The sequence below is a fragment of the Schistocerca serialis genome, chromosome 1, assembly GCF_023864345.2.
Source record: "Schistocerca serialis cubense isolate TAMUIC-IGC-003099 chromosome 1, iqSchSeri2.2, whole genome shotgun sequence".
Lineage (NCBI taxonomy): Eukaryota > Metazoa > Arthropoda > Insecta > Orthoptera > Acrididae > Schistocerca > Schistocerca serialis.
The window spans coordinates 426,038,287-426,054,043 of NC_064638.1; the positions used below are offsets into that span (position 1 = coordinate 426,038,287).

The 15,757-nt window shown below is 44.4% G+C and overlaps 1 protein-coding gene across 1 annotated transcript in view; it reads left to right on the top strand.

The window, feature by feature from the left end:
- The window catches only part of LOC126457630 (kinesin-like protein KIF12), a gene marked incomplete at its 5' end in the record, with an annotated part of 606,856 nt that overhangs the window by 420,346 nt on the left and 170,753 nt on the right, over positions 1-15,757 (top strand). The window contains one exon of the mRNA XM_050094104.1: positions 1,780-1,924. Within this exon, the coding sequence (XP_049950061.1) occupies positions 1,780-1,924 (145 nt within the window). The remainder of the gene's footprint in view (positions 1-1,779; positions 1,925-15,757) is intronic.

Genomic DNA, 15,757 nt, shown 5'->3' on the forward strand with positions numbered 1-15,757 from the left:
AACATAGTGTTTACACTTCCGTTACGCCCCCTCACTTGGTATAACGAGAGTGGCTCCACCCAATAACCAAAAACAAGAAACAATCTCTCCATACCAGGGAGAGGTGGGTCTTGTAAAGAATCAGATCCACATCTTCTCATTGTTTCCTGTCATATCACCCCATCCCACTCCCTGTATAGTATCCTCCGATCTGCTCTTACTCCTAGAATTCCATCTTACTCTTCCAACACCTTCTTCCCAAAACCCCTTCTCTTTCAGTCCACTACTTCTCCTCCAGTCCTTTCGTTCCATTTCAATCCCTCCTTCTCCTTCCCCTTCCTCCTCCAATTTCGCCCTTCTGAACTCCCGTTTCTTCAGTTCTTCCTCATCTTTTTCGCCTGTTACAGAAATGTACCCCTAACGAATCGGTGCCCAAGGCACTCACTCTCTAGTGACACACACGTTACATCACTGGCCTTGACCACAATCGGTTTAATAAGTATAATGTAATTTCTCTTGAGATTAATTGCACTGAGGTGACAAAAGTCTTGGGATACCTCCTAATATCGCGTCGGACATACCTTTTCCATGATGTGGTGCGGCAGCTCGACGTGGCCTGTACTCAACAAGTCGTTGGAATAACCCTGCTGAACTATTGAGACATGTTGCCTCTATAGCCGTCCTCAATTGCGGAAGTGTCGCCGTGCAGGATTTTGTGCATATAAACTGACATTACGATTACGTTCCATAAATTTTCGTTGTGATTTATGTCTGGGTGGCCAAATTATTCGCTGGAATTGTCCAGAATCTACCAGTCTCGAGCAATTGTGGCCCATTTACATCGTTGTTTGGGATCATTAAGTCCATGAATGCAAATGGTGTCCAAGTAGCCGAACATAACCATTTCCAGTCAATGATTGGTTCAGTTGGACCAAAGGACCCAGTATATTCCACGTAACCACAGGGCACACCGTTATGCAGCCATCCCAGCTTGCACAATACTTGTTGACTACTTCAGTCCATGGCTTCGTAGGGTCTGGTCCAGACTCGAGCCCTACTATCAATTCTTACCAACTGAAATCAGGAAACGTCTGGCTAGGCGACGGTTTTACAGTCAGCTACGGTCCAACCGACATGGTCACGACCTCAGAGAGGCGCTGCAGGTGACGCCGTGCTGTTAGCAGAGGCTCTCGCGTCGGTTGTCTGCTGCCACAGCCCATTAACGCCAAATTTCGCCGCACTGCCCTAACGGATGCGTTCGCCGTACGTCCACGTTGATTTCTGCGATTATTGGTTAATTCACGCAGTGTTGCTAGTCTATTATCACTGACAATGTTACGCAAATGGCACTGGTATCGGTCTTTAAGTGAAGACCGTCGGTCACTGCATTGACCGTGGTGAGAAGTAATGCCTGAAATTTAGTATTCTCGGCCCATTTTGGACCTGTGGATCTCGGAATGCTGAATTTCCTAACTATTTCCGCAATGGATGTCCCATGTGTCTAGTCCCAACTACCACTAAACATTCGGAGTCTGTTATTTCCCGTTGTGTGGCCATAATCAAATCCGAAACCTTTTTAGGTGAATCACCTGAGTACAAATGACAGTTTCGCTGTTGCACTGTCCTTTTATACCTTGAGGGCGCGATACTGCCGTCATCTGTATATGTGCATATCGCTATCCCGTGACTTTCGTCCCTCAGTGTAATTTATATTAAACCCAAACTCAACCTCGGCTTTTTTTATCATTGTATCTTGTCTCTGCCTAAACTCTTTCTAAAATGTCTGCTTACGCGTTTCAGGTCGGCAATGAAGGAGTATTTTTAACGAAGCAGGGTAAAATCAACTTCGTGGACCTGGCCGGCAGCGAGATGACCAAGAAGACACACAGCGAAGGCAAAACGCTCGAGGAGGCCAACAACATTAACAAAAGTCTCATGGTGCTCGGTAAGTTATTCATCATATCTTCGCGAGATAACGGAAACTGATTGTGAATAATTGCAGTATTCATCTAGTTAACAAAGAAAACGCCTCAAGAATATACCATCACTAAATTACTTATGTGCAGGTTGTGAGAAATATGTGCCAACGCCGTCCAAACATTTTGCACTGACTTTAATTAAGAAGTAACAACACTGACAGAGCATTCTACAATCAGCTCTCTTAAAATGTCACATCTAGTGTTTTCTTTACATCCAACGACGAACTTTAAGTATTTTCTACAGTGTTTTAAACTGAGTACTGTTCCGTTTCTGACATCAAGATTGTCAGTTCTCTACGGTTTTATTTAGATCTAGCAAAACCAGGGCAGGCGTTGTCCTGCCTATGTATATTTATTTACCAGCGCATGCACATAAAAGGATGATCTGTATGTAATTTATAATCTATAATTCGCTGTTGAAAAATGTGGAAAAACTATAGTTCATATCGATGAGATTCCTATGTTGTTGTCGTTATAAATTTGTGATGAACTATAAAAATTTTATTAATAAATGGCGTGAAGGAGGAATACTTTTGACTATTCTGTTTGCTACATACGTGAACCAACTTGAAATAATTTAAGTAATGCTAATAGCGTCACGCGAGTGGCTAAACAATATTTTCGGTATTTTGATTTGATGTATATATGCACAGAGCTTTTGGAGTTCTTACTCTGGAGTAAGCAGCTTGTAGTTCACGATGAGAAAAACGTGGATTTTCTAAATTTATTCCGATAACGGCCAGTGACTACCCTTGAGCTTTGTTGACTGTCATCGCGAAAGCAAGTCGTTTGAACGTGAAGGGCAAATCAGTGTGGAATCACTGGAATGCGCGGAATCAGCACATCTCCTCCTTTACGTCTGCTCTTAATTATTGTTGCTTCAAACATATTCGGAATCAGTGTTTTTCACGGAAAATCTGGCTCAGTTGAACTACTTTGGCGTGTTGGGATTCCGAAGGAGCAGTACTGGTGAGCCAGCTCTCAACGTCAATATGAGCGCTGACATTCCAGCAGGCTCTAATTAATTCAGAAATTCTACTGGGTGATTAACAGCTCGATCGTCTTCTCTAACTGTGTCAACGGATTTGTATTTCGTAACCGCACCGGGAATTTTCAATTGAGTCTTATTATTGTTTCGACTGACGCCATCATATATAGAGCCATGATAGCTCGCTAGCACAGCCAATCGTGATTCCTGAAGTTGTTGGCGATTTTCGGAAGAAAACCCTTTGTATGCTATTCAGTTGTGAAGTTGACAAAAGTTCTATGGGAACGATACCTGCTGTTTCTCAGCAGCTCTGGAAGCACAGATTCTGATTCGCACAGATTCACTCCGCGCGTCTCGCTCTTTACAAGCGTCAGCAGGTCTACTGGCTGATAGTTTTCGCACATGTCTAATTGATCTTCCAATGTTTGATTTTTTGGGTGGTATTTCAAGTAATTTCCAGTACTTCATTTTTGGTGGGAGATGGGCCGTGCAAAGACAAAAGGAGAGTGGAATGTCATTCGCCTATTAACAGAAGAAGAATCGTCATTCACATTGACGGCTAGCACTCAACAGAATGAAAATGGTATGCCATTTCAAACTCAATCACCAATTACTAACCATGGTCACAACCACTATTTCTTATTATTGAGGAGTGAGGTGCGAAACGATTTTTCAATTGACTTAACGCTATAGATATTCCGCGGTGCTATTTATTGGCGAGTTTCAGCAAAGTAGATAGCGTAGAAATCTTCTCCATGTAAAAATATATGTACAGTGTGCTCGAAAATTCCCCTTACAGATTTGCAGGACTTGTAGAGGGCACTGAGTAGACAATGTTTTTAATTGGAAATCATGTCCGGAAACGTACCGTTCCCGTGCCACAGCCGTCTGAAAAAATGTTTTCTACGTAGGTATGCAAAAGGTTAGCCGTGTGTGGGGGGAGGAGAGGGAGAGGGGTTACGTCTGATCGGCTGATGTCATGTGACGTCTGTCCTACCTCTCTCACCTGGTTAGAGGCTCATTCACATGTCTGTGAGTGTTAGAGCAACATGGCTGAGTACACGTTTGCGGAATACACCGACACGATCCTTTTGTACGGCAAAGCTCAAAAGCTCACGGTAATGGAAGGTCTGCTCTTCGCATTTATCGAGGTCGTTATCCACAACGTCCCTATACATCGTATACACTTTTCGCCACAATTACGCCATGGCTTAGAGAAAGGGGTACCTTCATCGTCAACAGACGTAACTGGTGCTCCAAGCACACGCCGCACACCCGAATTAGAAGAGGTAGAACTAAAAACCGTTCATTCTACGAATATCATTCGTACATACAGTGTATGCACCGTACTTGTAGTGAATCAAAAGGCTAACCCGTCTTTCAAAAGAATAAAACGGTTTAACTGTAAACAGCTTTAGTAGTGAAAACTGGTTAACTTTCCTCTTTGTTTGTTGGGTTATTAATGAATGGAATTGTAAAATAATGATGTACTAGGTCACACCTAATAAGTTACTTGTAAATGTGGTCGCGTTACCAGCATGTTTTCAAATCGTTCTCGCACGGAAACGGTAGTTTCTGGGCAGTTCAAAACACAAGTTCTAGGAGCCTTAAGGGGAATTTTAGAGCACCCTGTATGTGCCAACTTTCATGTTGATCGGTCAAACGGTGTCAAAGTCTCTTACTCTCAAACATCCATTTATTTACGGAATGGTCAGTAACTGTTTGAAAAGGTTGTAGGGGTGATGCAAGGTATCTTGTGCTGAAAAATAGTTGTCAAGCAAAAATTCGATACGTTGCGCCGTTTCCGTGTTACTTTAACATTGCCTTTAGTCAGTCAGCCCATTTCGTGAGTAAATCCAAGCGGCCCGCCAGACATGGTGTCGCCAAACATGTTCTTCCTGTGGTTTCCTAAAACCTAACAAGAGAGTGACGCTAAAATTGGACATGGGACGGTAGTAAGGACTGAACCCGAGCCAAAGGCTGAGCACTCTCGTGCGCTGTGAGAACAACTGACACTAATTTATTGTATCTGGCAGTTCGCTTGAACTTGTGCGCGCACTGCCTGATGGGCCAACTTCAATGCTAAATAACTCGGAAACGGCGCAAAGTATACAACTTCATTTTTAGCAATTGTTTCTCAGCACACCCTACCGTTAACAGCGTTACAAGCCTTGCAGACTGTTTTCGACTACCCTTTATATACGATGTCAGATCTTTGGTAAAATTAAGTTTCATTTTAGTTTGAGTGAAACAAAATCGAAAGCGATAGAATGCGGACGCAAAACATGAACTGAAATTTGGTTAATACCCCACTGTGCGAGTTAGCATGGTGATTAAGCCAATGCTCTGGCATTGCAAAGGAACGGTGATGGAATCCTCGCCCGTCCATTCAAAGTCAGGTCTTCCAAAATCACATCATGCGAATGCTGGGGTTCTTGCTCTGTTAAGGCCGCGGCCGATTTCTGTCGCTATTTAGAATGTGACTCTACTTGGGAGAGAAAGATACTTGATAGCTAACTATCTCTATCGTCGTTCCCTCACATACCACGATTTTACAGGAATAATGGTATAATATTCCCTTAAAAACCATACAGGGCCAGTATTTATCCATTCCGAGACGACTAAAAGCTGTTTTGAATGCCAACTGTCTTTCTACACCGTATTAGGCATCGTAATCTATCGTGTTTTTGTTGTTTTCAAGTTTTTGTCCAACCCCCATAGTTGCACATTCATCTAAGACAGCTTGCCTTCATTTATACAAATCTGTCTTCTGATACTTCAATCGAGAATAATGTCTCGGAGTAATGCTAACAGACGGGCCTCGAAATACAGAATTCCTCCTTTCCGGCCCACTGTATGTCTCTTTCACGAACTGTGAATTTAATGTCTCGCGTGAGATGTCCCTTGACTTCGCGAATGTCATTGTCAGTGTGATGTACGTGCCTTATTTTATTGTCTCCTACTGACAAAAGCGTAACGAAAATTTGTGAATCCCATGCTGGTTATCAATGAGATATCAGAAGTGTTGGGTATGGTAGAACGTTCTCTGGGTACGTCTACTGGGGCCATTAGTGTGATGGCAAGTGCCACATTCGATAGGGTAAACCCCATCTATGAATGGAAACAACTGACCACTAACGATATGACCATTTTCTACAGCATTCCTTCCCTTAACAAATTATAATTTCGTCCAGGTAACCGTAAAGTCCCAAGGTGCCTCTTTTTGACGCTTTTTAAAAATTAATTATTAGTAGTTTACCTTTACATCCAGCTCATTGATTATTTTGGCAGTATAACACACCTTTCGTGAATGCGTAAGGTATTTAAAGAATACATTACACACTGACACAGTCATAAACTGAAGTACCAAAGAAACTGCCACACCTGCCTAATATCGTGAAGGGCATCCGTGAGCACGCAGAAGTGGAGCAACAAGACGTGGCATGTACTCGACTAATGTCTGAACTAGTGCTGGAGGGAACTGACACCATGAATCCTGCAGGGCTGTCCATAAATCCGTAAGAGTACGAGGGAGTGGAGATCTCTTCTGAACAACACGTTGCAAGACATCCCGGAAAGGCGCAATAATGTTCATGTCTGGGGAGTTTGGTGGCTATCAGGAGTGTTTAAGCTGAGTAGAGTGTTCCTGGAGCCACTGTGTAGAAATTCTGGAGGTGTGGGATGTCACATTGTCCTGCTGGAATTGTCCAAGTCCGTCGGGATCCACAGTGGACATGAATGGGTGCAGGTGATCAGACAGGATGCTTGCGTACGTGTCACCTGTCAGACTCGTATCTAGACGTAGCAGGGGTCCCATATCACACCAACTGCATTACAGAGCTTCCACCAGCTTGAACAGTCCCCTGCTGATATGCAGGGTCCATAGATTCATGAGGTTGTCTCCATACCCGTACACGTCCGTCCGCTCTATACAATTTGAAACGAGACTCGTCCGATCAGGCAACATGTTTCCAATCATCAATAGTCCAGTGTCGGTGTTGACGGGGCCAGGCGAGACGTAAGGCTTTGTGTCGTGCAGTCATCATGGGTACACGAATGGGCCTTCGGCTCAGAAAGCCCATATCGGTGATGTTTCGTTGAATGGTTCGCACGCTGACACTTTTTGATAGCCCAGCATTGAAATCTGAAGCAATTTTCGGAAGGGTTGCATTTCTGTCACGATGAACGATTCTCTTCAGTCGTCGTTCTTGCAGGATCTTTTTCCGGCCACAGCGATGTCGGAGATTTGATGTTTTACCGGATTCCTGATAATCACCTTACACTCGTGAAACGATCGTACTGGAAAATCCCCACTTCATCGCTACCTCGGAGATGCTGTGTCCCATCGCTCGTGCGCCGATTATGACACCACGTTCAAACTCACTTACATCTTGATAGCCTGCCATTGTAACAGCAGTAACAGATCCAAAAACTGCTCCAGACACTTCTTGTCGTATATAGGCGTTGCCGACCGCAACGCCGTATTCTGCCTGTTTACATATCTCTGTATTTGAATACGCATGCCTATACCAGTTTCTTTGGCGCTTCAGTGTATTTTATACGTACTTTCTGATGTGCACACATAAGTCTGGTACGTGAGTCACCATTCGTTTCGTTTCTGCTCGGGGAATCCCAAACTAGGTGAAATTCGAAGTTCCTACTGCTCGGGGAACTAGTTTATGACCAAAGAATGTGTGAGTGTTGCGGCCCTATTTCTACATCTGCGGTTATAAAAAAGCAGTTTGCATATTTATCCAGAACACAGTACGCGGGGACGTTCACTTCACCTTTTCGGTCGTGAGAAATTATGAGTTCAAGTAAGTAAATCATTTTAGTATATGGGTTTATTTGGTTAAAAAGCGAGCGGTTAAGTTACCGCATCAAATTCGGATAAAGTCCCATGCTTTCTCGACTGCCTTCATCATCGTCGTCAGGGGCTATGTCTGACTGTCGTGAAACTGACGAGGTTCCCACTTTATTGCCCAGTAGATGGCGTCTGATTGGCTATATAGCTTCACGTTGACACCACTAAACGAATGGTAAGGTGCGCCCTCTGCGTCCGTAGATTATGTCTGTAATTTGCTACCCATCATCTCTTCTGGCGCACCACTCACATTAGGCGGTGATCTTTCTTTGTCAAGCGCACGCTTCTGTGCATTGCTAAGTGCATAGTCGACGTCTCTATAGAAGCTCGTAGTACACAGTCTAATTTCCACTGCTTCCCCAGCCAGAGAGCCCCACTAGTCCGAAGTTCTCTTATATTCAGACTGTGCTCGGCCATAGCTGATTTTTGAAAATTTTTGTACTTAAGATGACGTTGATGTTGAACGCATCGATCGGAAATAGTCCGTATAGACTGCTCCACGTAACTGCTGCCACTCGCAACGGATATTACAAATAACCTAGTAGGCCTACTCTAAGGCCGAGATTATCTCTAACAGGTCGCAACATTTCTGCAATGTTCCTCGTGGTCAGGAGACCGGTCTGATCCCTTTCTTATTTGAGACTTTTCCCACCTTACTCGTTGTTGTCCCACAAAATGGAAGCCTCGCTATGTGTAGGTTCTCCTGGTTTGGTTAAACATCGTCGTGTCTTGGATCTCTCCAAAGAGTTGACCTAATGTTGTGGACTGAACACCCGTTTCTTGTGCACTTCGTCGTCAAATGTTTCAGCTCGGAGCAGAAGAGGTCCTTTTGAACTAGTCCTAGATCTGTGAATTAAAGCTACGCCGCCGCTGTCCGATGCACAGAATGGTCGATTCGTCCATCTGCTTTCCATTCGGCCTGCACATCAAAGAAAGGCAAGTTCCCGTCCTTCTCCATGTCCGTTGTAAATCTGCGATTGTGTATCGCTCCGTTCCTATTGTCGGTGAATTGCTCAGCACCGCACTGCCATGCGACCAGATTAAGAATGTGTTATCAACATATCTGATGAGGGTCGGAAGGGGGAAGGGTCAATGGGCAATAGTCAGCACTTGTTCGCCTAATTTCTCCATGAAAAAATTGCTGGTCCCAGTGGTGAACCCATCATTATTTCGTCTTCCTGTCCAAGGCTTCATCAATATATGCACCCATAATTTTGGAATATTCCACCTTATTTACTGATCCCTTCTCAAGTGATACGTCGCTGGTGTTATCATATTTCCTGTGTGGAACTAAATTTACTAGAATCTTTTTTTTTTCAAAATTAATGAAGGTTCTACAGGGTGGCAATTATTGAGATGTATGAAATAAAAGCGTCATAACTTTCGAACGGTTTGCGTTACGACGTTCAAACTGCACTGTTGGCGTCGGGGCATGCGTGGTTTGGTTAAGCGATGAGGCCCACTTTCATTTGGTTGAGTTCGTCAATAAGCAAAACTCAACGGGTGATTGTGTACTGTGCAATGTCCAATCACGGAATAATCGGTGCGATATTCCTTGATGGCACGGTGACTACCGAACGGTACATGAATGTTTTTGAAGATGATCTCATCCCCATTATCCAAAATGACCCTGATATCGACAAGGTTTCGTTTATGCAAGGCGGAGCTCGTCCCTCTCGAAGCAGGAGAGTGTTTGATGTCCTGGAGGAGCCCTTTGAAGACAGCATTCTGGCTCTGGGGTACCCAGAGGCCACTGGCATGGGCCTCGATTGGTCGCCGTATTCTCCGGATCTGAATACATGCGACTCCTTTTTTGTGGGGTTATATTAAAGACAAGGGATACCATTTCCGAGTTGAAAACAGCCATTTAGGAAGTCATCGACGCATCGATGTTCCGACACTCCAGTGGGTCATGCAGATTTTCGCTAGTCGTCTGCGCCACATCATCGCCGATGATGGCAGGCATATTGAACATGTCATAACCCAAATCTGAATATCTGTAGTGGCGGTTATGTGTTGAATAAAGGGTGTGCCCGCCGTAGTTTGTAACTAATTTACGTTTCTTTTCATATAGTTTAATAATTGCCAACGTGTATTTGAGAGAATCACTAGTTCTCTGAAAAACATGGTCAACAATTTCTTTCCCTCCAAAAAGATTTTTGTGTTGTTACCTGACACAAACTAGATAGGTAGCTGCAGTGAATAAAGCAGCATATGAAAGCCAAGTATCGGTGCTAAGTCGCTGGCCCTAAATGAAGTATACAGCAAATCTTACATCTGCAAGTAACGTGAGCTTATATCAATATCGATTAACAAAGCCAGAAATATCTTAAACAGCAACTCAGTTACGAAAAGTTCAAAGTCTGGGTCCAGGTCCAGAAAGCGATTTAAGTGTTGTATTCGAGAATCAGCATATGGAGGCTACTAACGAGATATATTATACCCAACCGCCAGACAATCTGGGTATTAATTTCTTCTACAGGGCTTAACAGTCATTCCTATGTAGCATATATATGAGTACGCGTGCGCAGCATACGGGATATAGAGCCTACCGCAGTTGGCAGATGCCCCACAAAACCGGTGCCGCGACAGGGAGAGCCTTACATGAAATGCCTCTATATGTTTGAAGTCCTGTAGGCTACGGACGAGTCATAATTACATAGACTACGGCTGTGGGCTCCATGCTGATGATGAAGCCAGTACTAATTATCTCAGAATATTTATAATGCACGAGAAAAGTTTACCACTGCTTTTAGCTACCTATAAACATATCGTAAAACTTACAACTGATATATTTATTTATTTCCTGTATACAACAACCGCATACTCATTTAACTGAATATGTTTTCAGCAGTTTTCTAGGTTGCAAATACACACTTTAAAAAAGTTTTGCAACACCCCAGCTCCCAGAACACATTAAGATAGACGTTGACTGTGGATACTGTACCACAGACACAGTCCCACAGAGATGTCACTAAACCCGCCCAAAGATGTAAATAACCATGCATTAGCAGCGCCTGTTAGACGGAGGGGGTCCGACAGCCGATCAGTTCCAGTCATTCCACCAGGAAGGAGGTACACGGCTCGTGTTGTCTGTGGTTCACCATGCTTAGACGGTCATTACAGCGGTTCGATCGCGTCCACATTGTTACTTTGTGCCAGGAAGAGCTCTCATCAAGAGAAGTGTCCAGGCGTCTCGGAGTGAACCAAAGCGGTCTTGTTCGGACGTGGAGGTGATACAGAGAGACAGGAACTGTCGATGACATGCCTCGCTCAGGCCACCCAAGAGCTATTACTGCAGTGGATGACCGCTACCTACGAATTATGGGAACCCTGAAAGCAATGCCATCATGTTGAATAATGCTTTTCGTGCAGCCACAGGACGTCGCGTTCCGACTCAAACTGTGCGCAATAGGCTGCATGATGCGCAACTTCACTCCCGACGTCTATGGAGGGGTCCATCTTTGCAACCACAACACCATGCGGTGGGGTACGTATGGGCCCAACAACATGCCAAATGGACCGCTCAGGTTTGGCATCACGTTCTCTTCACCGATGAGTGTCGCATATGCCCTCAACTAGACAATCGTCGGAGACGTGTCTGGAGGCAACCCCGTCAGGCTGAACGCCTTAGACACATTGTCCAGCGAGTACAGCAAGATGGAGGTTCCCTACTGTTTTGGGATGGCATTATGTGGGGCCTACGTACGCCGCTGGTGGTCATAGAAGGCGCCGTTTTGGTGGTCATGGAAGGCGCCCTAACGGCTGTACCATACGTGAATGCCATCCTCCGACCGATAGAGCTACCATATCAGCAGCATATTGGCGAGGCATTCGTCTTCCTGGACGATAATTCGCGCCCCCATCGTGCACATATTGTGAACGACTTCCTTCACGAAAACGACATCGCTCGACTAGAGTGGCCAGGATGTTCTACAGATATGAACCCTATCGAACATACCGGGGATAGATTGAAAAGAGCTGTTTATGGACGACGTGACCCACCAACCACTCTGAGGGATCTAAGCCGAATCTCCGTTGAGGAGTGGGACGATCTGGACCAACAGTGCCTTGATTAACTTGTGGATAGTATGCCACGACGAGTATAGGCATGCATCAATGCAAGAGGACGTGCTTCTGGATATTAGAGGTACCGGTGTGTACAACAATTTGGAGCACCACCTTTTAAGTTCTCGCTGTGGGGTGACACAACATGCGATGTGTGATTTTAATGAGCAATAAAAAGGGCGGAAGTGATGTTTATGTTGATCTCTATTCCAATTTTCTGTAGAGGTTCCGGAAGTCTCGCAACCGAGGTGATGCAAAACTTTTTTTATGTCTGTATTTGTTACACGGTGAATTTGTGAATAATCTTGAAGCGAGCAGGTTTGGTTGCTGTAGATAAATGTATGGTGTAAATTACTGTGTACCAGTTTTGCGGGTCTTATGCCTCCGAAAAAAAAAATGGAAAATCATGTGTAATAGACATGACACTGAGTTATGTAGAAACGTCTGATGAAGAAGTGTCTACTAGATATTTAGAGCACTTCATGAACTTGCAAGTAAGAGCTTAGTCCATGCAGGGTGGCGTAGTGCCTGGCATCCCTTACCCATGTGCGACGCGTCGCCAGTAGAATTCCGACCTCTGGCAATTATTTGTCACTTGGAAGTTATTATTTGCGGAAGGTTCTTGAAATATCTATGTAATGTCTGTATATTCGAATATTCGATGTATGTATAAATAACAGCAGTCTGAGATATGCCATGTTTGTATAACTAGGTGCTTTCTCCGTCCAGGAGGTCAGTTCTGTTCTGCCTGTAAGTTAGTGTCTGTAATAAACGTGATTTCATTAAAAGTGTGTAACTCCATTGACGACCTTGCCCTCGGATTTGGACTTGAGTGTGTTTTAGATGTGACATAGTTTGAAGAACCTGAATACAAGCAGTTTCTCACTCCTAAGATTTGTATACTCAGGAGACAAATGTATTCCAAAAGAGCAGCAAGTCAACTGCCCTTCAAGCATCCATCACTATTTTCCAGAGTCGCTGATAAGTTCCCAACTAAATGACTGGATCGGTTCGACCGTGTTACCAAATACAAAGAATGTAATGACCTTATGTGTTTGATTTGACAAATGTATACTTGGACAGCCCAGCCAACACTGGTTCGAGAACAATGCAGAGAAGCTCAATAGCTGGAACACGTTTCAGGCCGAACTGTACTAAACGTTTGGCGATTCTCAACAGCAAGTCCGCTTAGCAGAACAACTGAAGAACTGGGCCCAGCGGCATGGGGCAGAAGCCAACAAAGTTTCACACTTGATGGAAGGAGTCGCAGACGACATATAGCAACCTCTTCTGGTAAACGGTGTCTCAACGACAAAAGAATTCATCAAGTGGTGCCTACTAATCGAGGAAATCAGCAGGAAAAAGAGTTAGGCGAAAGAGGTACGAACAACTGCCTAATGTGGTCCTTATGGTACTAGTGGAAAACCACTCTCTTACGCCAGATAGTAAGAGAGGAGATACATCGGTGCATGATAGCCAGAACTGTCGCACCGAGTACACAAGAGGTGGCAGCCTTGAATGTGACCCGATGCGACAGGAGGTAATAGAGAATGTTGAAGAGTTGTATCGATCTTTCGCACGAATCTCCATCACGCACCAAGAAGAATGGATTCGGCCAACTCGGAATTACGCCACAGCCATCAAACGACAACTCCTTATCCGACCAGTGCAGGTGAAACCAACTCCTACGTCAAGTTGAACGCCTCGCAGAAGAGTAGACGTTTGGACAACAGAGTACGACACGCCTCTTTCTTTCCGGGCCAGGATCCCCTGGACAGGTTGTACGCTGCTGCAGAGAAAAAAAGGTGAGTTTCCGACGACTACTATGCCGCCAGATGTCAATCATCACAACAGTTACATTCACGCCAGTCAGCTGCAGACGATTATAGGCGACCTGTGGGCCGCAGCCCATTGCCATACCCTAGACAAAGTCGCTCCCCAACTTGCAGCAGCCCTTCCTCAACGCCATACAGAGGTACCAGCCGCTCACCTAGCTGCCAACTACACGAAAACTAAGCGAAGCTACCGTTTATAGAGATGAGGTTGCCACATATGCAAATCCTCCATGGACGACAGGTACCAAGATGTCAGGAAATCTCACTAACGTCATTATCGGCGGCCAAGCTTTCTGGGTGCTAGTCAGCTCTTTTTCTGTAATGTCACATGCGCATCGTCGTTGGCTAAGAAGACCACGTTCCGTGAAACGAAAGCATTTCTTGAAATTCGTAAACGGAAAATTTGTAGAGCTAACAGGAACCTGTATTGGAAGAACAAGTACCAATAAAAGAACACAGCACTTCTAATTTCTAGTTTTATCAGAATATAGTTGTAATGTTATTTTCAGATGGGTCTTCTTGCACGCAACATAACCAGTCATAGATTGTGGAAGACCAGAGCTCCAGATTAACGAAGCCATTCCAACAAGCACACATAACAAAGATTGCTGTGGATGGTTGTTTGCCATTGAAGAACTTGATATCCGACCACCATCAATAAGCAGCAAAGAGCAAACTATTTCTCAGCTGTGACATGTAGAAGACCTACTCATAAATCGAAGTTAATGAGGCTCAGCAGGCAAAGACTGACTTCGTAAACTCCTGACAACCTCCGTGAGTTTAAAGTTATGCCATTTAGATTGTGTAGCACTCCGTCCACCCTAGAACATGTGACAGACAACTTGCTTCTACAGCTTAAGTGGATGAAGCGTCTTCGCTGTCTGGATAACATTATCGTTTTTTCGAAGACGTTTGAAAAACATCAACGCTGCCTTATAATCGTGATGAAATGTGCTCGGACTGCAGTCTTCCATTTGAATCCAAAAAAGTGCATCTTCGACACCCTTGTAGTGAATGGTGATGAAGTCCTTTCTTATCCAGAGAAAATAGGAGCAGGCACAGATTTTACGACTCTTCAGCACTACTGTGATGTGAGAAGTCTCCCAGGAATGTGTCTGTACTACTGGCAGTTCATAAAAGACTTCTGTCCAAGGCACGACCCTACAAGAACTACTGTAGGGAGACGCCATTTCTTCCTCGAACGAGATGCAAGAAACATCTTTCATTGTCCAGTCCCAGCACTGTATGACTAGAATGCCGAGACATAACTTCTCACCGACACTAGCTGTTATAGAATGAGTGCAGTTCTCGTGGAAATTCCGGAAGTTGCTGAAAAGGTGGTAGCTTATGCTTCCAAAGTACAGTCCAACTTCTCTACAACTGAAAAGAGCGGCTTGCAATGGTCTGGATGATCCAACAAGTTCTGGTTGTATTTATTTGGCAAACCGTTCACAGTTCAGACGCACTACCATTCTCTAAGCTGACTACCCTGAAGAATCCTTCTGGTCAACTAGCAGAATGGGCACTAAGGCTTTAAGAATATGACGTTACGGCGGTTTACAAGAATGGGTGCAAATACACGGACACTGACTGCTTTTCGACGAATCTTTTGGGGGAAACAGCAGTGTGGATGAATTCTGTTATTGGTGAAGTAAATGGCATTGTTGCTGAACAGAGGCAAGATCCTCACTGATGAAAACCATAGAATTATTGAAGTAGGAGGATTCTGTTTAATAAACAGAACATTGTATAAGATTTCCTATGATCCAGTGGGGCGGTAATGTTTGCTCATCAACCCAACTCATCTACGGCCAGTTAGCCTAAAATGTTTCTGTAATGCTCCATTATATTGTCACCTGGGATTCCTAGAGCCTCTAGACAGAATAAGACGTATCACTGACCAGGTCTGTACCGATCCATTAGACACGATGTGAACCACAGTAAGGAATACCGATGACAAAATCATGTGCCACACTTACCTCAGAGGTTTTTGGCACCAATTTCGCCTATAGCAGTGCAACTCCAATGAAATGGCATCGGCCTT